Here is a 24,344-nt window from a genome sequence, read left to right as displayed (position 1 = left end):
TTTTTCCCCCACTCATTGTCGACTCCCGAGGATCAGAGGAAAAGAATGAGCTTGGCTGTCCCAACGACAGCGAACATTTTATCAAACGGATTAATATCGAAAGAACGAGACTCCGTCTACGGTGCTTGTTTCAAATTGATGGAGGACGGTTGACTGCGAAAGGATTGAGATCGTTCGCTACGTTCCATTAATTTGTTCGAGGCTTTTCTGTTACGGGAGAGTGCAGTTTTCTTTCTTTGACGGTCTCGCAAAGTGGTCCACGCACGCGAGGTGCAGAAGTGGACAATTTGAGAAGCGTTTTTATAGTTGCTGACAATCGGTAATTATAAAAATGAGGAAATCATCGTATCTCCTCTTCCTAAATTGTCCGTTTTTGCATACACAAAACGCTCAGATTTTCCACAAAAGTGGACAATTTGGGAAGAGGAGATACGATTATTCGAGCCTTGCGGTTCGTTTTTATAGTTACGAATTGTCGACAACTATAAAAACGAGAAGCAAAACACGAATAATCGTATTTCCTCTCCCCGAATTGTCCATTTTTGTGCACGATCTGAGCGCCAGTTAGGGAGACATTACTCTAATGCGAGCGTCAATTAGGGAGAATTTACTGTACATAGAGAGTAACGTAACGTTCGTCGTTGATGCATCTTATTGGTACTCTAATGAAATTGACAATGGCTTTGTACGATTCACAAGGATGCTAATTTGTTCTTTCAATAACTCAGTTATTTAAGATCAGATTCAGTTACGCCAGATATAATTCAGATCGTTCCCTCGATAAGCTGCAGCGAGCAGTGTGCCTAATACACAGTCAAGAATACTTCATTGCTTTTACCATATGCAATTCTCCTCGATTCTTTGCCTCTATCTTGATCCAGTGGAGTATGAAAAAGCCTAGAATGCGGTAGCATTGAACGAGCAAATGATTAGAAATAGCCCGTAGGAAAAAAGTATCCAAGGTCTCGTACAGATAAAATTGAAGATTTCTTGCTTCTTTTACTTCTTCGGACGACGATTATCGTGATATTAAATATTTCTAAACGGTGCCGCGCTGGGTGATTACGATACGATCACAATGTGATATAAATCTGATAACAAACGATCGTAATTCTTACCGAGTTTAGAAATTTACTCGAATTGTACTCTATCGGAGAAGATTGAATTTTGTTAGACTGAAAAGTGCAGTGCCGTTAAGGGAATAATTTCTATGAGATACATTCGATCTCACGGTTTTTGGCTTCGTTAAATAAACTATCTCGATTTTGTTGAATGTTCTAGAACAACGCTACGATCACTTCGCCTCTTCAATTCTCGTTTCATCGACTAAGTTACCAATTTTGATGTATTATCCGGGAGCTCTCTAATTTGTCACGTTCTAAGATTATTCGCGAGAATCGTACGTCTCACATGTGACGTGTGTAATAACACACGTCACCATGGACGAAGGGTCGCCGAAGGGTGGAGCACATCGTCGTGGCCGGCAGCGTTGTCTTCAGAAAATTTAAGTGTTGTCCTCTGTTTCAGGAGAGTATCCCGCGGCAATGCAGCACGGCGGTCAAGCCAAACAACCGAGGCTCTACTCCCTTCTACTCTGTCTATGTTTGCTGCTCTACTAACTGTATCATCCCCCGGATTGCCGATCCCCCGAGCTCCCCGACGACGGTAAACAACGCGGCCGTGTACTGTGAGATTTGCCGTTCGAGGGACACCGGCGAGGTGCGCCGAAGAAAGTACGCCACGGGTTCCCGGCTGCGGAAATCACGGCTGTGTGCGGTGGTGCAGTGAGACACGATAGAACCGGCGGTGCATATGTGTATCGGGTGTTCGCGTGGACAAGAAACGAAAACGGTAAAAAACGCGCGAGAACGACAAACGCCGACGAAACGTAGCGAAACCAAACCAAACCAAACCAAACCAAACCAAACCAAATCAAACGAAACGATACGAAACAAAGCTAAAGACGGAAAGATAGAAAACAACAGAGTGCATTGTTCCTCGCGACGGTCGACGAGCCGTCGTCATTGAGCGAAATTGGCGCGGCGAGCTGGATAGCCGAACGCAAGAAAGGAACCGCGAGCGGAGGCTGCATCGCTAAACAGACTGACAAAGTGACTGATCGTAATCGTGCTGGCGACGAGATCGGATCGGATCAGGCGAGGCGAGGCGTGACGTTGTTTGGCGTGACGTAGCTTGGCGTGGCGTAGTTTGGCCTGGCGTAGTTTGGCGCGGCTTGGCGCGGCTTGGCGTGGCAACGTAACGCGGACGTAATCCAACCGTGTGTAGTCGGGGTCGCGAAACGATTAAACCTGAACCGGTCGCGGGACAAACGGAAATTGAGATGGCGAAAGACGGGGAACGAGGGAAACGACACGAGCCCTCGGAGGTACAGCGGAACAAGCAACGAGACAAAGGCGAGGATCAGAGTACAAAGGATCGCCTTTCCTCCGCAATTATTCAACCGTGCCGACGGGTTGTGTGCGGAACGAGAGAGACCGGGTGTGCGCAGAGGAAAACCGGAACACCGATCGACAGCCGGATCCGTTTTCCATAGCGTGCCGCGGATCATACGTCATACGAAACGGCGGATCGTTGCCGCGCAACCGTAATTTCGATCGTATCGCCTCGATCCTTGCCGACGGTCCACGGGTCCCAATCCTGCCCTCCTTTATCCACCACCGCCCGATAAAGACCAATAAACGCGACGCGGCTGAATTGCTAGCGCGAGTCGAGCCCCCTCCTCGTGCCACCAACTTCCGGAACTCTAGTCCTCGTAACTATCGATATTTATACCGAACTGCTTTCGATGGAGACAGAGACGGACTCGCGAACTATCGCGATAAGGAATCTCCCTCTTTCTCTGTCTCTATCTCTCTCTCTCTCTCTCTCTCTCTCTCTCTCTCTCTCTCTCTCTCTCTCTCTCTCTCTTTCTCTCTCTCTCTTTGATAATTATCAATTAGCAACGTAAGGACGGTATTTGATCTAGTATACTCGCCACGGGCTAGCAGCTTTTCTTTTTCGCAAGGGAACGGCGTCATTCGCTGCTTTCGTCCTGGACGCCGACCAGATGGCGACTTTTTTACGTGACCTACGCGTGACACGGTTTTCAATTTATACATTCGGTCGTGTTCGTTTTGGTACGATTCGAAATAGGGTGGCCTATGAAATTGCTCGTGCAGATGTGTAGTGGAAGTTTGTTTCAGGGAATTCGAGTTTGGAAAAATTTATAAAATTATATTCAACGCTGAATCTAGCGACTTTTACTCCCTAAAAGTAATTAACGCGCGTTGCTTTATACCGATGAAAAGACCGTATTTATTCAGACCGTTCACCATTTTTATTATAACGAATGCTTGGATTAAGAAATTTGTTCGATCATTTTCCATGGAAGAGTCTTCGTAATCGCAGCAACTTCAAAGCCAAAAAACTTGAAACCGGTCATTTTGATCGGCAGTTTAACACAGAAAAGTCACGATTCTTCTTATACGACTTCTAGTATCGTTTTTTCACTGTAGTGAAGTAATATATTTATAACGTATTGAAGTGAAGAACTTATGCGAATTATTTTTACGTGAGTTTGAATGATTGAGAAGAACGCCATCCATCTTCGAAAAGTGTCGAATTGTGATTGAAGTAAGGTGCTCAAACAATTTTGTTGACTGAAAGCTTTATTTGAAATAAGTCTGGCAATATTATAGAAGCATCTTATTAAATATCGTCGAAGTTAAATTAAGCAACGTTTACGTCTATGTGCGCACAATTTCGTAGGCCACTGTGTGTTCGTTAACAGTTCAGTAATCGATGCAATTGGATTTGAACACATGCAATAAACTGGTTTGTGATTTCTGCTAGAGCGATGATATTATTTCTGAAAATTTAAATTAATTGTCACTCTCTAATCTACGAAGTGAACTAGAATTTATGCAGCATAGAGATGTAACAAGTCGAAGGACGAGGAAGTACGTAATTGCGGAAAGATCGAAGAAATATGATCTACCGTTCGAAACATCTTATGTTACTAAAATTGTACAGTAATGTCTCTCTAATTGACGCTCAGATTGTCCACGAAAATGGACAACTTGAGAAGAGGAGCTACGATTATTCGAGCCTTGCGGTTTGTTTTTATAGTTACGAATTGTCAACAACTATAAAAACGAGCTGCAGGGCTCGAATAATCGTATCTCCTCTTCCCAAATCGTGTATTTTTGTGCATAATCTGAGCGTCAGTTAGGGAGACATTACTGTATTTAGAAGAAGAACAAGCCAGTAAAAGATCGCAAACGACGAAACTGTAAAACGAGAAACCCGTTCTTTCGTTTGATCGTTCAACGATCGAAGATCGATGCCGCGGATCGATCGCTAAACTGTTAACGGACAGTATTTCATCCCCTTCCGCGTAAAATTACGCCAGTATACGATTAGTCGGAGCAAATTCCGATCGGTACCGGATGAAACGCGACAGCAGCGGAGCAATTAATTCCTCCCAATCACGGACTCGATCATAATACGTTTATTTACTTCGACGACCGATGCACTGCGCGGATGACGTTGCGCTGTATGGCGAAGTGCCCTCTCTGTATCGATTAATGCTTTGCGTAACAGACGGACCCCGCTAGGAAGTTGAATGCTCGAGAAAGTCTTTGTCGGCGACTGATAATCAGGATCTTTCAACGGGAACAATTTCTCGCGAACTCCACGCTGCACGAAGTTGGTCGCCTCGAACTTCGCCGTTTCATCTTCTTGGGATTTTCTATGTCCTACAAGTCTTCTACTAATTATACGTTCGGTGAAGTTGTTCTATTTTGCGTTAACATTATACCTGTCCAGCAATAAGTATGACTGAAACGTCTTAACTTGACAGGTTTGAATTCGTTTAGATTTTTCGTGATTTTTATTACGATATTTACTTGATTAAAGAAACGCGTTTAGTCACATTTCCAATTATGAATATCTTTATAATTTCACTAATTATAAAATCAGCACTTCGAAACGGTTGTTTGGCTTGCGGTGATAAACTTGGCGTTAAACGTTTGCACTCGAATGCCGTCGATGCGATAAATAAAAACACAAAATCTTATATTTATTAATTTTTAGAATATCTCGCAGCAGTATAATGATTTTTATTTCAATTCTTTATTTATTTCAATAATTTTTACGAAATTTGCTCCGATTTGCTGGTGGGTATATTAAACAAATCTTCCGAGTGTTAAAGGGTTGAAATATCCGATCGATACGTGTTCATGATAATTAGATTGTTGATCTTTATGCAAAATAAAAATCTGCACTAATCGTAAGAAATATGAATTCGATAGAAATGCATCCTTTTTCTCGATAATTTTGATAAGTTCAGACCACAGTTCTAAATGTTTTTCTGTTTCCTATTTGAGAGTGACCCATATAAAAGAAACTTCCGTATTTTGACGTTTCCATTCAATTTAAAATTTTTAGAACGAATTGTGCAATCGAGTTCTCTCGTCCAACTCAATATCTTCTGGTACCGGCGCAACTATGCATCCCTGGAAGAATTCCTCTGAAAATAAACTATCGAACTGTGGATACGTATTGACAGATCGCGAAAGAGCTCTTTTACACTGTCTCAGAGTGCAAGCCTCGAATAAATAGAATAAAGAGTGTACCCCGACCGCTTCTAAAACATTTTTCATATTTCCGTATAATCTGGACGATGATCGTGCATTAAACCACGCAAATCATTACATTACCATTTTACGAATTAAATTGTTTCAACGATCGCAAATACGATTGCGATCGTAACCTCGCGTTGCGCAATGAGAAAAGCTCCATCACAATGAAGTGTTCCCAGTATCCAATCAATAAAATCCTTTGAAGATTACAGTTTATACGATAATGATTTAATGGAAAATGAAATTGAATTGTTAACAAACGGGCGTAGTTACATATTCCTCGCGTAACGGAAAACAAGCATCGGAAACCTTGCAACAACACCGTATCGATTTTTGAAGTAATTTGCATCGCCGTTAATTTCCGGACGATTTATTTCAAAACTTAACGGCGGTATCAGCCGCCTGAAATAATATCGGAAATGGGAGCAGCGTTTTCATTATTCCCGCCCGTTTGAACCTTAAAAAGATCGCTGATGAAGAAACCCGTCCATCGACAGGGCGAACGAAAATTGTTCTTCTCGCGGTGAATTTCGAATGTCGAAGATAGAAATTATAAACGTGAAAACGAAAAGTCAGAGGAAAAAACAGATGGAGATGGAAGTGCTGGGATCGGAAGTGCTTTTAAAAAACGCAAGCGATAACCTTGAACGCGTCGCTTATCCTTAAACAAACTAACCGCTCGGGCAACGAAACGATAAAAGCATCTCGAAGTCGAAAACGCAAATATATTCACATCGCTTTCTGCTCGCCGGATTCGTTCCTTAACACTTGGACGGCGGAGCATTGGTCGATTTTCACCCGAAGAATAAATATTGTTATCTAATAAATATAATAATAATAATATATAATATTGTTATAGTTCCGTTGAAAATTGATATAAATTTTCGCACATTTCATTAAGGTCCACGGAACAACTAACGCGCCTACAAAGAACACTTTGACAAACATATCGGAAGGAATTGATCAATAAATTTATAAATGATTCTAAATGTATTCGATGATATTTTTGTCAATTAAGTCCGCCGTTCGATGGTTAATATACGATGATTGATTAGCAACGGAACAGCACCGAGTACCAAAGGATCAAAAGTCACAACTACAACCGAGTCGACAATGAATCTTGATCGCAGGCTGTTTCACTTTTTTCTACTCGATTGATTTTATGCCAACCTTTCCACGGCCATCTATCACAAAGGGATGCAAAATAAATTGGAAATAATGCCTCTGGAAGAAGCCCCCTGGAAATTGTTCGGAATGCAATCCGCATAAATTGAATGTATTAAATTTAATGGTCGTTTAATAGACGGGGAATCTCGGCGAAACAATTGACTCTTTTGACATTCGAAGCGAACGCAGGGAACGAGAATCTGTATAATCGGTTTCTACTTCTGTGCGCCAGTGACACAGTAACGACCCGGACGGGCCATGAATTTTATTCCAAGCCTTCGCGCAACTGCTGCATCACAAAACTTCGGTACGTTACTATCGCATTCAGCCGCGTTCGAATAAAACTCTCGAACTACCACGATACGAGACAAATTTACCGAATAAAATTATTCGAAAGGATGTACTATGCGATCACGTTCGCGCGGTGTGCAGTGCTTATCATAAATACATCGAGTTTTACGATTGTCACACTTTGTTCACCGTAAGCTTGTTAATCAGCTTTCCAACGACTGAACCGTGTTTAAGAAAAGATCGACGATTTTCTTTTAAACAATATTTATATCATCAGAGTATTCTAGTTTTTTAACCATTTTTTTAAAGGAATTCTTAACTGTTGGTCTTCTATCATAAAAGAATAATTAGAAAACTGCCGATAGATGTAGCGTTAATAACTTCATTATTTGTGGATGGGCTCGAAAGTGTACGGCCATTCTTTTTTATTTTGCAATGTAAGTTAATATTATCGTACGATGTTTATTATTAAATTCTATTCTCTCTGAGAATGCGTATTACGAAATTTTCTTCTGAATTGAAAATAATCTATATCCTCTAACATTCTGACGCGTAATGATAGTTTTCACGATTTTGTATAAAAAGTAGAAAACGGTATATAATCTAAGATGTAACTTTTCGTTATCTTCAACGCAATATTTCCTTTCGTTACGGCTAGAGCATGCGATCACTGCTTCGGTGGGGAATACAATGCGAAAATTAAGCCACTGAAACATCGAGACATCGATGATTCGATGTCATTATGCTATGCGCTGCACATTCGAGCTCGCAGTTCCACCGGCAGACAAAGCGATTAATAATGGTTCCGGCGGAGAAAAAAATAAAGCACGCGGCAGCAGGAATAATGAATGAAAACCCGGGAGACGGTTTAATCCGAGACTCGATGGCGGACAAGTCTGCCGGCCGAAAGTCGAAGTAATATCTACTAGCGAGCAAAACGTGATTAAAAAAGTTTCGCCGGCGCGGCGCGGCGCGGCGCGGTAATGCTATGACCCGATTACACGTAAGAACACTTCTCCGTCGGGCCCGCGTGAATAATCGCGTCTCCATGGCGGGTCCGAAAACCGCGAGAAATAATGATCACTTCTTCCGGCTTGCTTTTCGGTGTGCTCGCCCCCTCGGCGTTCCCGCGATGGTGTTCGCGCGATTGCAGTAGATTTTTCCCGCCCCCGAGAATCGGGCTGCTCAGTTGCGAAAGGCGGAGGAGGGAAGCGAAAGAAGCAGCGAGAAGGGAAAAAAGGGTGCCGGGGAGGGAAACAAACGAAAGCGGGAAAAGAAGAGAAAAAAGAAACAAGGGCGAAAGAAAACGGCGACCGGCGCAACAACGCTGGCGTTCGCCAGCCATTCCCGCCGCCATTTATCAAGCTAAACGCGAGGTGCACCGCATAATGTTCGCGCCGAGTTTCTGCAGCCTCGGCCCTACATCGGAGGCGCCTACGTTGCATACTGGCGCCCGGTTGGATCGCCACAGAAATTCACGTGTACACGCAGACACGGGACGGCGACGCCGCTTCCACGGAGATGCGTTCGGATTACGGCCGATCAAACACTGCCCGCCCGATGAGGATTGCTCCTCTGACAGTCGCGTTGTCCCTTCGAGATTGCTTGTCCGATGTCGCATTAGAACCGGCCATTACTGTTTACGTCCCGTTCAATCGGATCGGACCTCGACTTCGAATTAATATTGATCGGCCGATCGGGACAGTTCTAACAGTCGCTTAACATTTTTACGCGTACCATCGAATTATTCATGGCGAACTCCGTCTTTCGAGCAGCTTCTGTTTCTACATGTTTTTCTCGCGTATTTTATTTCATGTTTCGATGCGTTATCTTTTCTTTATGTCAATGGAAATTAAACTTTAACGCTACAATGCTGCGATATATGTCCAAATTGTTCCAGGAGAACTGCAATATAACCTTAACATTTTTACGCATACTATCGAATTATTCACGGTGAACTCCTTTTTTCGAGCAGCTACTGTTTCTACATGTCTTTCACGTGTATTTTATTTCATGTTTCGATGCGTTATCTTTTCTTTATGTCAATGGGAATTAAACTTTAACGCTACTGTACCGCGATGTATGTCCAAATTGTTCCAGAACTCAAAGAAAACTGTCTAATATCACGGATGAACAGCAATTAAAAATGCTCTTTGCAAAATGAACTGTGTACAAACCTGTTAAATAAAATAAGAGGCAAACTTGATTATACATAATTACTGAAGTTTCACTCTTTCGGAGCTGGTTCAACCTTAATTAAATTTCTTACACTGGCTCGTATTGTGGTGAGCGACGAGGCGGTGGTAATCTCGGATCGGTAATTAAAAAATTGTAATTGCTCGTCTTTTTAAACACAGTTCGATGTTCGAAAGGGTCGGCAAAAGGGGCCGCGAGAGCTTAATTGATCATAAAATCGGCCAGTGCCTGTTTAATTACCTAGGATCAGTAATTCGAGGTGAAATCTGTTCTCGTTCGGTTCTGTTAGAATTCAATTAACTTCTCAATTGTATAAATCGTGGGACTGACAAATAGAATCTCCGCGATTTGCTCGTCGGATGAAGTTACGCGGGAGTGGCCGGGGGGGGGGGGGGGGGGGACAAGAAATTCGATTAATAGTAAAGAACAAAATAATCCGTATTATTCAACGTACGCCTATCAGTGCTTTTATCTGTTTCCCCCCTTTTTTCCCCGAACTGTCCGGAACAGTTTCCATGAATATTGAACGAAACAATCTCTGGCGCGGGCATGCTTTTCCCGCTGCGCCATCGCGGGACTCGCTTTAATTGAGAACTAGATATATTTCCCGAAAGTTACAATGAAAATATTTGCTCTTTGTCGCGGGGACTTCCTAACGAACGTGCCGTTGTTTAACATATTCTCGCAGTCCAAATATATCCGTCGCCGAATGAAACAAACACGCGCGTGCAAACAAAAATCCTCGGTCGGCGGCTGCTGGTCCGGCAAAGAACAACAGCGAAGGAAGATAAAACGAGAAACGGGAACTTCGTTTAACCACAAACGGTTTCGCCGGCATTCATCTTGGCACCGCGATGAATACCCATTGGATTTTCCCGGTGCATTCCGAACGCCGTTTTAATCATTCCCACGGAAACGGGGAAATGATCGTGGCCGCAATTATTACCGCACTATATAAACCCGTTGTGTGTCGCGCGAACGCGACTAAACTTCGCGCCCGTGTAATTTCAGGAGTTCGAGCCGGTCCGCGGATTATATCGAAAGCACCCGCGAGATTGTCATTTCCGTAGCCGTTGTTAAAAATAATATTTATCCCCGTTGCCCGGTAAATGCCGAGGCGAAAAAGGTCGGGTGCGTAAAAGAAAAGAAAAATAATGGGAAGGGCCGGAGCCGCCTGGACAAACAAAGATAACGTGGAACGCCCCTTTTATCAATTTGTTCCTGTTCAATAAACAGGGCTACTTATTTTTGCAATACTACAGGACTCCACCTTCTCCAACAGTCTCTTCAGTATTTTGTGCAACTTTCTCACTTTGTTTTGTTTCCAGTCCGCTGCTCTACCGAGAACGTATTTATTATTTCAACGCGTGCTTCAATATTCCAAAATACGATGAAACTGTTTTGAACGTGAAAGTAAAAATGAGAAAGGTGCAAAATAACTTATCAATAGATATACATCTGGATCTTTAAATATCATCATCAAAGGAAACAATTACGTTTGAAATAACCACGACGCTGATTGAATACAAGCTGACGAGCATGAAGCAGAGAATCGAGAATCAACTTCTTTGCGATCTCAGCGTAACGACAAAATCCGTGAAAAATAACCCAGTATACAGAGATTAACTGCAACATCAGGATGTCGAAGATTTGAGTATTTCTATACAGTGTCTTGCAGTGTCGTCGCGATATGCACTTTCGCGAAACGAAAAATAATAATCAACGATGCGAAACGAAATTTTTGCGAAACCGGTCCTCTGTTTCGATCGAACTCGATATCGAAGGGCGTTCCGCCTTCTTTTTTTCCCAGCCGTCTTTCATCGTCGGCCGATGACTCAAAGCGACGAGTAAGCGACCCGGATTAAAAGTGACTAAAAAATCCGATGGGAAAATTCGTTTCGAGCCGCGCAAAGGGAGCACAGGTGAGGCTGGAGGGCACAGAAGCCTGGGTAAATGAGAAGACGTCTCTGGCCAAAGAAAGGGAGATGACACTCGTACTGCTTAACGACCGTCCCTACCGTTCCGCCACGGTTCGCGCATCATTTATTTTCCCCAGAAATTAAGATAACGGCAAAGAAATGTACCGGTTCTGCGTCACTGTTTGAATCGTGATTATGAATGGAACTGATGGACCACAAAGACGCCCGGATGGGGGAGAAACGAACGGGGGATTGTAATTATGCGGCAGATAGATTCGGTGATCGTTATTTTTTTCTTTTCTCCGTGATACTCCATTTGCAATAGCCATGGCGGCGAAATTTCTGGAGTGCTGTCGCTTCGTTTCCATTATTTAGATTATTCGTTCGTAGAACAAATTGATGCCCGTTCGCTCTTCTCGGTTAACCAGTTAGCTGTTTTCAACGAGTATACTCTGTTCAAATTGCAATTTTGGTGGAAAATATACTCGTAAATGTTAACACTTAGCCAACCGAATGGAGAGATCTTCCCGTTTTAAATTCAGTCGATTGATGACCGAATGGATGATTACTGAAAAATTAAAAATGATTGCTTAATTTTATTAAGATTTGCGAGAAGTACGAATGCTGATGAAGTAATTGATGCCATATAAGTTTGTTTTATAACTTTTGTTTAATGAAATATTCGAATGAAATATTTTAATTTTATGAAAATTTTTGAGGTTTCTAGCTCGGTCGTGGAAGTGTTAAGATGTTTTCCATATTCGGTGGCCAAGACGAAATAAAACGAACAAATAAAAAACTATAAATAATTACGAAAAATTGTATGCAGTGTCTGGATTAGGTAGTATACTCATCCGATTACTTTTTGGAACACCATTGTGGGTGCACGCTTTTCAATGAGGTCGCAACAGCTAACTAGTTAATAATTTCCATTTTACATTCGGCAATCGGATTGGTTCTCAATGTCTGTGGACAGAAAAATCGATTCCGCGAGGCAAAGAAGATACGTGTTTACGAAAGCTGATCAAATATAGTTTGAAATATAAAATACATCGAACGAAGAGAGCAACGCAAAGGCCGGTGCTGTCGGAGAAGTGATCAATACGAATGTTTCGTGCAACAAGGATGGAACTCGAGCCGAAATTATTTACAAACTCAACAAATTTCAGAGCGTTAGGTTGGCATACGTGTCGGAGGACGCATTGGAGCGGAACGCGAATGCAACGCGAAATGAAATACCCATTGAAGAATGATACGTCGCGGTCGAATGCGACGACGCTACCGAAAATGCGCGCGAAATGACCTTCGCCTACGCGCTAATTAATTAAATGATCCGGGCGGTTCGAAAATTTAAGAAACAGCCACGGTCGAGCGGTCCGTTTAATCCATTCATCGATAATTTTCATTACGGGGGCATGAAAGTATTTAAAGTCACAAAGGGGCGGTGAGTAGTATCATTTTGTTCGTTATATTTGTGCCCGATATACCATTCAGCCTGATAATTTTTAATGAACCCGGAGCCCGATCAAACGCATCCCCCTCCCCCCTCTCCCGAGAAATTTCAATTAAACGAATAGCCGAATGATAAAATACGGCGCGGTTCAATGTGCACGCAGAACCGGCGTTAAATGAATGCTAATTCGGTTTGCACCTCCTCGCGTCACGTAGCGGTCTCCGGTAACTTTCATGACGGCACTCAGAGTCGCAGAAAGGTACACAAACTGGGAATAATCGAGTTCAGAAGTGTCTATTTTATCTGTAATGAGATTGTGCTTAAAGCGGAGAGTGCTTCTTCCCTCTCTCGAGCGAAGAAAGGGAAACACCATTAGACGAAAATAACATTATTAATTAATATTAACTCGTTTCATTCCATGACGCCGACGATCGCGCCTGAAGAAAAATTTGTTTATTTTGTTTGTGTTTGTTTAATCTTTTCATCCCGAGTGACGTATGTGTTGATTTTATCAAATTTTTTGGCCGAACCGACGCGTGATTTCAAAAACTATATATATTAATATATATATTTTTTATATTGTGTTTATATTATATTTTATTATATTATATTATATTATATTATATTATATTATATTATATCATATCATATTATATTATATTATATTATATTATATTATATTATATTATATTATATTATATTATATTATATTATATTATATTATATTATATTATATTTATATTATATTTTATACATAATAATAATATTATATACATAATACCTGTCTGATATAACGCAGCGAAATCAATTTTCTAAGTTGCCCTAATTGTCGACGTACGTTTCCAATTCTTTGTCTAATTAACAGCGCTTCGACATAAAATCTGCCTAAGTTCGCGACGAAAACTCCGATTTATTGAAAAATCTATCGACATTCGGTTCGCAAATATTTCCATGCGTCCAACCGATTCGTCGATTCGACGCGCCAGTGTTTTAAAGCTGATTAAACTTTTTAGAAAGGACGCACGTTCCCTATTCGCAACGATTCGACGAAACCAGAAATTTGAGTACACATCCGCAGCCCCGTAGACAGAGTTTCGCAGCATTACAGGCTTTAGCAGCAGAAATAACCGTCGCGGAGAGGATTCGAAAGAACATATAGAATTACGCGATGGTTCGAATCAGTTCGGTGTTTTTTTTCGTTGATATATCGGTTTGCGCCCTCAATGGCTAAATCAGGAAGAGCGACGCGGCAAATGCGTCGCGGCAGCGTTGGATTAGTATTCGACGCGCGGCACGGCCGCGCCAAGAGAAATCTGCATGCCGTTTTATAAAGTTGTCGTGCCGTGCGTCGAATCAGAAACGTCCGTCGAACGTCACCGTACACTCCTATTCAAGCAATTAGCCCGTTTTATTGCGAATTTACAACGCGCCTACCGTAAAGCGAAAAAAAAAATGGGAAGAGAGGAAAAAAAATGTCACATACTCTTTTTTTTTTCTCCGTCGAACCGTTCGAAATCCAGCGACGCTGAAATTTCGTGATGCGCTCCGGGTCCCCTCGTTATTTCTGTGAACGATCCGTATCGAAAATACATATTCAACGGCGGTAATCGATCGAACGATCATATGGTAACCGGAGAACGAAAGAAAGGCGAGGACCCGTTTCCCGTGACAATGCGGTTGACAGCCAGCGATCCCGAGGCGATTCGCCGTCGAATATGCTCGGAAATCGAATCCAGCCCCGGCTGATACTCGGATCGGTAACGTGTGAAATGCAAACGATGGAGGCGGCTCATACTCTCTTTCTCCTAATTTCCGGAAATATTGCGAGAATCGAATACGCCACGCGACACCCTCTGACACGACTGATTGGAGAACGTTTTGCGCACCGCTGTCCCTTTCGCGTGCGAAACGACCGGAAACGACGTTCGATGGGGAGATCGTGCCACGCGGTTTTCAGAGGTTAGCGAGACCAGATCGACGGTTCTACAAAAATTGTTTTATCGAGTGTCCACTTGCTCTACGATTCTACAAAAATTGTTTTATCGAGTGTCCACTCGTTCTACGATCACCGAAATTGTTTTCGCAATCCTTCCACTGCTTTTTTGCAGAGCCGAAACTGATCCTTCTTCGAATTTCTGAATTCAGATGGACAAATGTCTTCTTTATTTTTCATGGAATGAGAAATGCTTCACGGGTCGATCGGCTTATGGTGAAAAACATTTTACATCTTTCTTCTCGATATCGTTCGGAGAGCCGCGACATTTTTGTCAAACGTACTTCTTTAATTAGGTTGTACAGGACGTGCGAAGATGTATTTGGATACTCCTGATCCAAGCCTTTAACAACAGAGAGTATGCTAATGAAATATGTTAACAATCATAGAAAACTTTGAACAGAATTTGAATCGAAATTCGCAGTCACATGATCGTAAATGTATGTAATACGTCTTCCATTCCATTCGTATCATAAAAGGATATAACGTATTTAGCTGTTCGATTTTAGATGGAGCATTTCGTTCGATGTTATGCGTCTATTTCGCGACATTCCAAATATGACGGTGAATTACTTTAAGCAATTAATGCCAACGTTCTATAATTTGAAGAAGGATTTTACGTTGAAGTAATTCGCAACTTGAAAGCAGCGAGTGCAGTTAATCGTAATGAATTCTGAAAATCGCGTGAGCAATAAAAATTTCAGATATTTTTCTATTTATTTGAATATATAAGGCTTCTTCGTACAATGGTGATTGGTAAATGAAGAGTTCGGAAATGCATGTGCAGCTTACTGATGTACGCGAAAGGGTTGCGAGAGTGAAGGGGGATAGCTGACTTCCGGTTCCTTCGAGCAGCCTGTGCCGAGGAAATTTTAACTAGTCCAACGACGACGTTTATAACGATCGGTGTATCCTTCCTCGGATGTAAATATGTATTAAAATATCGTTTAGTTGTTTAGTTGGCTTCGACAATATTTAACGACGACGACATACTGCATGGCCGTTACACTACGATTCGTTTTGTATGATACGCTGTACATGTATACTTTGACCAACGGACGACAATTATTACTTGTAATCGTTGATAACATAAGGCAAAGAAAAACGAAAAAAAAAGAAGAACAAGAGAAAACGATAAAGGAACTGAGGGGAGATTTTAGCACGAACGAATCGAGCGTACGAGATGCGACGAGAAACGAGAAACAGCGGAAACTAACTATTATTAATGTCGATATGATACGTCGTCTTATAATATAATCACGATCACGTGTAACATAAGAGCCCTAGTAGTTTGATAAATCGAGAGTGTAAAAGATTACGTCTAACATTATATCGATATATGCGTAAACTATACACCGTAATTACCGTAAAACGCAAAACATTACTGTCGTTGTAACGTTATTGCCTAGTCAATGTAAAAACAAAAAAAAGAAGAAGAAGAAGAGGAAGAAGAAGAAAAAGAAGATGGAAGAGATAATTGAAACAAGAACCGATAAACTTAATTACTATTGAATACGCGTCTCGCGTTCCCCCTCCGAAGGAGGAACTGAAGAACTGTGAATATATTATAGCTGTACATCAATTGGTTTATTCGTGTGCACGAGTGCGAGTGCGCGCGCGTATTTGTGTGTGTATGAAAGTGTATAGTCCAAGAAATTCCACGTCGAAGTCGAAGGATGATGGGTGCGTGCGATCCGTGGCTCTCGAGAAACCATTCGCGAGATTATGCAGGGTGTCCCATAATTATGTTAACACACGGAAAGGGATGATTCCTGAGGTTATACGAAGCAACTTTTTCCTTAGCGAAGATGCAATCCGTCGCTTCGTTTACGAGTTATTAACGAAAGGCGCGTAACCAATGAGAGGCGCGCTCGGCTGGCGCGAGGCGGATCGGCCACTCGTTGGCTCGGCCGCCTCGCGCCAGCTAAGCTCGCCTCTCATTGGTTAAGCGTCTTTCGTTAATAACTCGCAAACGAAGCCGCGGATTGCATTTTCGCTAAGAAGAAAGTTACTTCGAATGACCTCAGGACTCACCCCTTTGTGTTAACATAATTATGGGAGACCATGTACAAGCACAGTGGAGAGTCGATTGTGACAAGACCTCCGGGAAGCGTTCACGCGCGAGGCCCCCCTCGCGAGCAACCAGAGAGGTCTGCTTAACGAAACATATATTCAACCGTATAGAGATATTGAGACTAATGAGACTGAGTCTTAGCACTAGAATTACCATCAAACTAGCGGACTTCGAACTTCGAATCACCAAAATTACAAATTAACCCATTTTCTCGGATATTATTGAATTAATCGATTTACTCGTTCGCGCAGTGCTGGGCAAAATTATATCTTCGCTCGTTGTTTGGTTCGTTCATCGTTACAGTCGCAACCATTGTTCCCTTTCACAGAATTAAGGATATGCGAAGAACGAAGCCATCGAATGAAATTTTGCAATACAACTAATTAGTCGTTGTATAAGACAGAGAAGTTCAATTACGAAAACACGTATTTATTTGTATATTAAATTGTAATCCAAACAGTTGTCGCGGTCTTGAAGAACTTTTGCCAAAAAAAATTCGATGAATACCGCGTAAGGAAAGAACGAGCCAATATGGAAGAGAACTTGTAATTTTGTCGAACAATGTGCGTCCACTGCGAGAAAAAGTCACGCGAGATCTCAAGGAAGACGATTTTTTACGCTTTTACAATTTTTATAGGAAATTTCAGACCAGTGATTTTAACTGTTCGACACTCCGGTCTTGATAAGAATCGTATTCTACCTATCCGGGGCAAATAGAGACTGAACCTCTACACTGATCTGGATCCTCGTTTTAAATATTAGTTACCCTCGATTTGGGTCCCCAAGACTTCTGCTTTTTATAATCGCCAATAACCATCCAATCGTCGATTCACGGCTCAGGGTAATCCGAAAGATAAGAACTTGGTCCATCCTCGACGGGGACAGCTTGCGAGCCCTTAAGGGGGTCTTGGCGTGAACCATTCCCGATGTCTTGGCAGCGTTTCGCGCGCGGAAGGCGGCGTCAACGAAACACGAGACTTACGCGATCGGGGGCGCGCCGCCGTGTACGACAATGCATAATTTTCGGCGGCCATGGCGAAGAGATGTTTACGATACTGTTACGACCATGTTCGCGTCGTTTTCGTTTCTCGGTCGCGTTTCCGCGCGGATTATTCGCTCGCGCCAATAGAGCAGCGGAATCTCTGCAACAAAAAGGGAAGGGAATGGGAAGACTGGGAACGCGGGCAGAGGAGGTTGTGCTTCACGGCAAGACAATTAACCCTCTTGCCATGGAGAACTCCGGATGCGAGGGATGCACGGCAGTCTTACGGAATACTTGTTCACGCGTGGCGCATATTTTCTCTGTGCTAGACGGAGTGTTAAAGCGGAAGGGCGAAAGAGTTAATCAACGCGCGTCTGGGATCCCTCCAGCACTGAATGCAGTTTACTCATCCAGTTTCTTACGCGTTAAAGGTGAGCCGCGATGCGCTTTGCACGCGCGTTTCGTGCTGACAAATACAATTTGCTTATCTAGTTTCTTGCCGGGCGTGGAAAAGAAAATGCGAGAAAAGGAGTATCTCTTGCGAGTCGATTCGTCGTTTGTTTCACTTTTCGCGAGGGGAAATGTGGAAGAGCTTCGAGATGAAAGTCGCTCCAACGTGTGCAATTTGCTCGTTCATGTTTTTTTATTATTGTGTTTCGTAACGTAAATTACACTAACGGATGCACCATTTTGGCTTATTGATAGTTTCTTGAAGAACACGAGAGTCGGCGTGTGAAAATGTTAACATGCACTTAATAAACTTCAGTCGATCTAATTCTAATTACTTTTGCGTTTTATTCTGCTCTTATCAACTAAAATGAAGTAAACATTTCTTTCTTTTATAGTAACCAAAAAGTATAATTGTTTCATGTTTTGTATTCTTTTTACTTTCTCCTCTCTGTTACTGATAAATGCAACTTTATATTTGCAATATACATTTGACCCTTGCGCGTCTACCTTCATTTGCTTAAAAGAAAGTGGTTAAAGAGCTTGCAAATAATTTTGACTAGTAATTGCAATTTTCTTGTTCATTTTCTTCGCTATTACGTCTCATCGTAGAAAAAAAATGAGAAAGACGTTTTTATAACTTGCTCTCAAATATTGTTTCGACTATAAAATATCGTCGCGGAGAAACAGTATTTTGTAAACATATCAATCAACCATACGTAGAAAATTTATTTGCTTAATTTTCTTGATAATAAATACGTTGAAAGTGCGAGCTTTCTGTGATGTTCTTTTGTTTATTATACGAAACATCGAACAGAATTGCTACAAAAATATACAAATTTACGAACTTTTATTTCTAATTTTGCGAATGTATTGACAAGCATATCTCTGAAAGTCGACGACATCGCATGCTATTTTGTACTTTCTTTTTCACCGTTTATTGCATTTCGTGCAAACCACTGAAGACTTCCGTGTAGGTAGCGATAACGTATTAGAATTAGCAAGACCACACGCAATATGTATGCAGTCGCTGCAGTGGTATAACGAGCTAGCATTTCCAATGGATATCCCATTCAAATTATGCATTCAACGAAGCGATACTGACACCTTCGTTAGAAGTACTTAGCGAGGCAAGTAAGTACCGAAGACTGCTACTATACAATTCTGAGAATTATATAACGAATCTTTCTGTACAGGGAAACGAGAGAGGTGGCCTCGTTTTGTTAACGTATTCTACTCTTCTTAAGCTTGGAAAACGCTACACAAACCGGAAATTTATACCTTCCGACTTTGAAATACTTTTCAAGATTGAAACTTATTTGTAGGAAATTGTTGAAAATTATTTTTCCCTGAAATACTAGCGTAAACGTTTCAAAGACTCTTATTAATACTGGTTTTATAAATGATTCTAGAAATAATTCTGGTTTCTAAAACCTAGTTTTCAAGTTCTCGCTCACTACGATAGTATCATTATTATTATAAACTAAATGTATAGGTGCAGACTGATTTGCTAGGGACACGCACTGCCTTCATTACCACGATGACTTTTCTACGATGCTATTTTTTTTCTACCACGACGACTTTTCTATTGTACTATTTTTACTCCTGAGAGAACGAAGTAATGACAAATCATGTGATTTCACACGTGATAGCTTTTCACGTGACATTTTAATACAAACAGGGTGCACTTTTCCAATGAATTTTCTGTGCCGAAACGATGAACGAATCGAGAATTCCATTATTTTATCTCGAATCAATTTTCGCTCAGATGTACTGCAATGTTTTGATCGATGCGACCTTTTCGCATCTTTCGATATATCGTACGCTACCATCGATGGCCACCTGTTTACCTGCCACCCGGTACGTAACCGGGAGAAACGGGAGACAATCAGCAAACGTTTCCAAGATCGATATTTTATACGTTTAAACGAGCACTTCCTTTCGTCGCTTTCTTTCAGCACCACTATAGAACTTGTTGAATATTTGAGAAGTTCGCTTCTAGTTTAAAATCGCAAAAAACGCCTACCAGATGGAGGAATTAGGGATTCCGCATTGCCAATGGCAGGAGAACCACCTAGCGAACGCAACTAGATTCAGATTCGCTATCTATAAATAGGCCATCTGTGTTATCACTTGGTTCTCGGTAATGTGTCCAGAATTTTCTTTTCTCTTTTATTTCGAACATGCTTCCTTCGCGTTAAAAATAACGAATGTTTGTTTCTACTTCACACGTTATCTTGATTTCAAACACACATCCGATAAATTTTGTCTGTTGCAATTAAATATTACGTTATTCATCCTCCTACAATTTCATAGCCATTTCGGACCAATGCGATTATTATTTCTGACGCGTGATTGTAGTCCTTGATAAGTATCGTGCTCGAACACAAATTTCTCCAACTCTCATCGTCGCGTAATAAATTGTTACGTCGACGGTCTCCATATGGCAATATTTCATAAGTTATTGGCCACTTTATTTCATTCACATATTCTAACATTATAACGAACCCTGAGATGGAAAACAATCTCAGAAAAATGTTCTATATCCTGACTTCTGTGCTATAGCAATGCGAGATTGCGAATATAAAATGTATATAATTCGTTTTAAACGTTTCGATTAACAGCCTCACACTATATCCATAATTAGAAGTATTCTAGTAAATCCTTATGGAATTCTTGGAAAAATCCAAATGTGACACTTTGTACATTGTGATCACAAGGTATGGATGTACGAATTAAATGTTTTCATTAAATGTAAATTGTCAAGACTGGCCACGAAGACGTGCGAAGCTTTCAAAATCAAAATCCATGAACTTTGCACGCAATATTATATTTCTGCAACGAAAGCACTTAATCATCTCCATTTCCATGCACAGATACTTACACTGATCATCTTCAGAACTTCTTTCATGTATCGTTTACAAAATTTGGACATCTTTGGTCCTATTTCTGAGAATCCACCGATAACACGCGCGCGTCTGCTTTTCGACCATGAGCGAAATCGTCGAACGGTGCCCTTTTCGCGCGTGTCGGGACCTCGGGACGAAAGAAGCGGATCGGGTGCGCGAGCGGGCCCGAGAAGATGTTCCGCCGATTCCCCGGGGAATAAGGGATCATCGACCGACGAAAAGGGAATTAAGCGGCGGCGCAAAGTTTTCTCGCGTCGGCCGGCCGCTCGGGTCCGCGACGCCTCGGTCGTTCCCGGCTACGAATAGAGTTATAATTGCGAATATGTAAGTAAATGGGCGGCGAGCGCCGCTTGAAAATGAAATGATTAAGAAGCTTGATTGGTAAGATTGTGGAGGCAAGAAAGTCGCGAGCGGCGGGGCTTAATTTGTTCAATCGCGCGCCGTTCCTTTTTCAACGGGGAGAAAGAAAAAGAGAAAAAGAAAAAGGAACGTCGGCGGAGGCCGATGAAAGGATACCAGGAAAAAGGTGCAAGATGAGGAAGGGGAAACGAAACGGAAACGGGACAGAGTCCGAGGGAACCGAGAAATGAAAAAGCAGCGAAACTGCTCGTCGACGCCGCGCCGAGATGGCCTTCCGCGCGAAACTTTCTAAACAAAAGACCTTCCGCGCCTTGGTTTTCGAGTCGCTGAGACTCTCTCCGAGAGCATTGAATTTCCCCCTGTTCTTTCGTTATTTTTTGGAGTCTACCGATAATCCGTTTCGGGCCGAGAGGAGGTGATATATACGCACGCGAATGGGATGCGAGACGATCCAAGAGAGTGTGACTAGCAACAGAACGATGTGTGTTCCATTTATTAATAGACGGCGACGTCGATATCAATCTGTCCAGCTCCTAGATGTAATTATTCACATATCGATTGGACTACGGTCCCGGCCCGGCGAAACGCCAGCGTAATCGAGCATTGTTCCTTTGTCACCGAAATTTAGCGGGCGGCGCGCAAGCGGGAGCACGGTCCTCGCATGCAGAGAAAGCGGGCGTTCGTATTTTTCGCGTTTTCATTTGTTAATTTATAGTGTCGTTCTTTGCGCGTCGTTCCTCTGTATGTATTCGTCGGCGGCTCGAATATCATTTCGATTAACGAGCCGGGATTTACAGCGGCACTCGTTACCGGGCAACATCAAAACACGTAAACCCGCCCCTCCCTAACAACAACAACAACAACAACTACTACTACTACTACTACTACAACAACAACAACAATCGACCCGGCCGCTAGGAAACTTGAATTCCGACGGCCGCGTTTCTGTTGCGCGATTGTGTACACCCTTGAATAGCCAATAAATCGAATAAAGAGCGACCGTATTGTATGAATTTCGTCCGACTGCCAGTTCATTCGACGTGAGCCGCATTCGTTTGGGTGAACGGGATCGAGAGAATGCGAAAGAGCGATCTGTATCTGCGCGCGTGTAAATACTGCCGAATTAATTCAATTAACCGAAACTCGATCGAGCATTCACTTAAATGTTACGGAAACAGAGCGCAAAAAACACGATCGAACCGACCGACCGACGCTTCGACGGCCGAGAGAATCGACTCACCTGTACAACACATTTCTCTCTCCCCTTTTCTCTCCCTCTCTCGCTCTCTCCCTTCCCTCTCTCTCCTCTCTCTCTCTCTCTCTCTCTCTATTTCCCTAACCCTTTTTAAATTCCATCATTCGACGACTGACAACCAACTACCGTGAACACGGCGGCCAACAACACACCGGAACAACAATCTCATCCGTTTCACTATCCGACCCCGTTCCGCGTTCCAGACGCGCCATACCACTCCATAGATAGGCTAAAATATACTTAATAAGTGTTTCGTCTAGCCTACGATGTATATTGTATCTATAATCAGAAATAAATTATCGACCGTAAATCCGGCTTGGTATTTTCGCTGCAACAAGCGTGCCCGAACCGCGAACATTTGCGGCATCAACGATATTGAAATTTTCGGCGTTCCACAGCCGTACCAGGTGATCCCTGTTAACAATGCTGCCAACGATGGAACAAAGGTAAGCGACAGTATCTCCCGAGGGTCGGAGAATGTTGCATTTCCCCGCGATATTAAGCGTCGCGGTGAGTACGGAATCGCAGTCAAGAACATTGACCGACCGGATTATATAATCTGCATACAGTGTGCATCGTAAATATACCGGCCCCTTAAAATCCTAATCACTCGGTCGTTTGGAAAATTGCGCCGTAATATCGCTTCTCGTTGATGGTCGGTGTCGTAAAAATAAATACTCCGGTACCTAGCGTTAGTTTATCGCAATAGGGAGAGGATGGAAATCGTGTTTCTCATCGGTGTTCGATAAATCGATCAATCGTTACCGATACTTATTTGATCTTAGATGATTTATCATGTTTCTATCATCGACAATCGGATAATAAATATAGTTTTGCTCGCTGACATGAGATATTTCATTATATTGTCCTCAATTGTAACAAAACGATTACAGTTCTTAGTTCGTTATGAATTTGTATGAAATGCGCGTCAAACGAGGATGCAGCGAAGTAATGTCCTGTCCAATAACTTTCAATGACTTTTTAAAATATTTGTATCGTGTTTACTTATTGTGTCTCGAATGAATACGTGCATATCTATTGAAATTTGCAATGACATTATCAGACAAAACTTACCGGTAGACCTAATATTTCGAACGTCAGCAATTGAATGCGTTACTTCAAATGGAACACCCTGTATAATCGCAGCGCATTATCGACGGTATAATTTCAAAGTATCTACCGAACAATTGATTTCGGGAAGGATATAAGAAAGTTTGAACGCCGAGACGAAGACAAAAAATTCGTGTCGCGTGACGCGGAATGACTATTCCTCGACTTCGCGTCCCTTTCGAAGGAATGAAATAACAGGCGACGTCGACACGAAGCCGCGGCGAAATGAATTTCTTTTTTGCCTCGATGGAAGACAGGCATAAGTTAACAAACAATAGAGTCGCGTATGGGCACGGTCCAATTAAAGTTGACAGAGTTACAAAGCTTGATGGGTAGGCCAACGCTTGAAACCCGCGGCGCGGCGGATCGAGGCGGTTGAAGGATAAACGTTAGACACGCGACATAGGAATTTGCATGGACGATGCATTATCTACACGTGTAATGTGACATTCCCACCCCTCGATTACCGAAGTCAAGCCCGCTCGCAATTAGACCACATGCGGTTTACCCTCCGGTGATCTTCGCGATTATCTATTCCGCCCCGCC

The 24,344-nt window shown here is 42.3% G+C and overlaps 1 protein-coding gene across 2 annotated transcripts in view; it reads left to right on the top strand.

Moving 5' to 3' along the window:
* LOC117222986 (zwei Ig domain protein zig-8) overlaps window positions 1–22,998 on the top strand; it is a 746,648-nt gene extending 723,650 nt beyond the window's left edge. Inside the window, exon 7 of one of the 2 annotated variants that reach the window (XM_033475066.2) lies at window positions 1,531–22,998. In XM_033475066.2, the coding sequence (XP_033330957.1) occupies window positions 1,531–1,619 (89 nt within the window). In that variant the 3' untranslated portion in view covers window positions 1,620–22,998. Of the gene's footprint in view, window positions 1–1,527 lie in introns of both variants that reach the window. The other variant, XM_033475065.2, reaches the window with a different exon arrangement.
* Window positions 22,999–24,344: the final 1,346 nt, after the last annotated feature.

The sequence above is a fragment of the Megalopta genalis genome, chromosome 4 (genome assembly GCF_051020955.1).
Source record: "Megalopta genalis isolate 19385.01 chromosome 4, iyMegGena1_principal, whole genome shotgun sequence".
NCBI classification, from domain to species: Eukaryota; Metazoa; Arthropoda; class Insecta; order Hymenoptera; family Halictidae; genus Megalopta; species Megalopta genalis.
The sequence above is the reverse complement of the archived record's forward strand: the minus strand, read 5'-3'. Positions and strand labels throughout refer to the sequence as shown.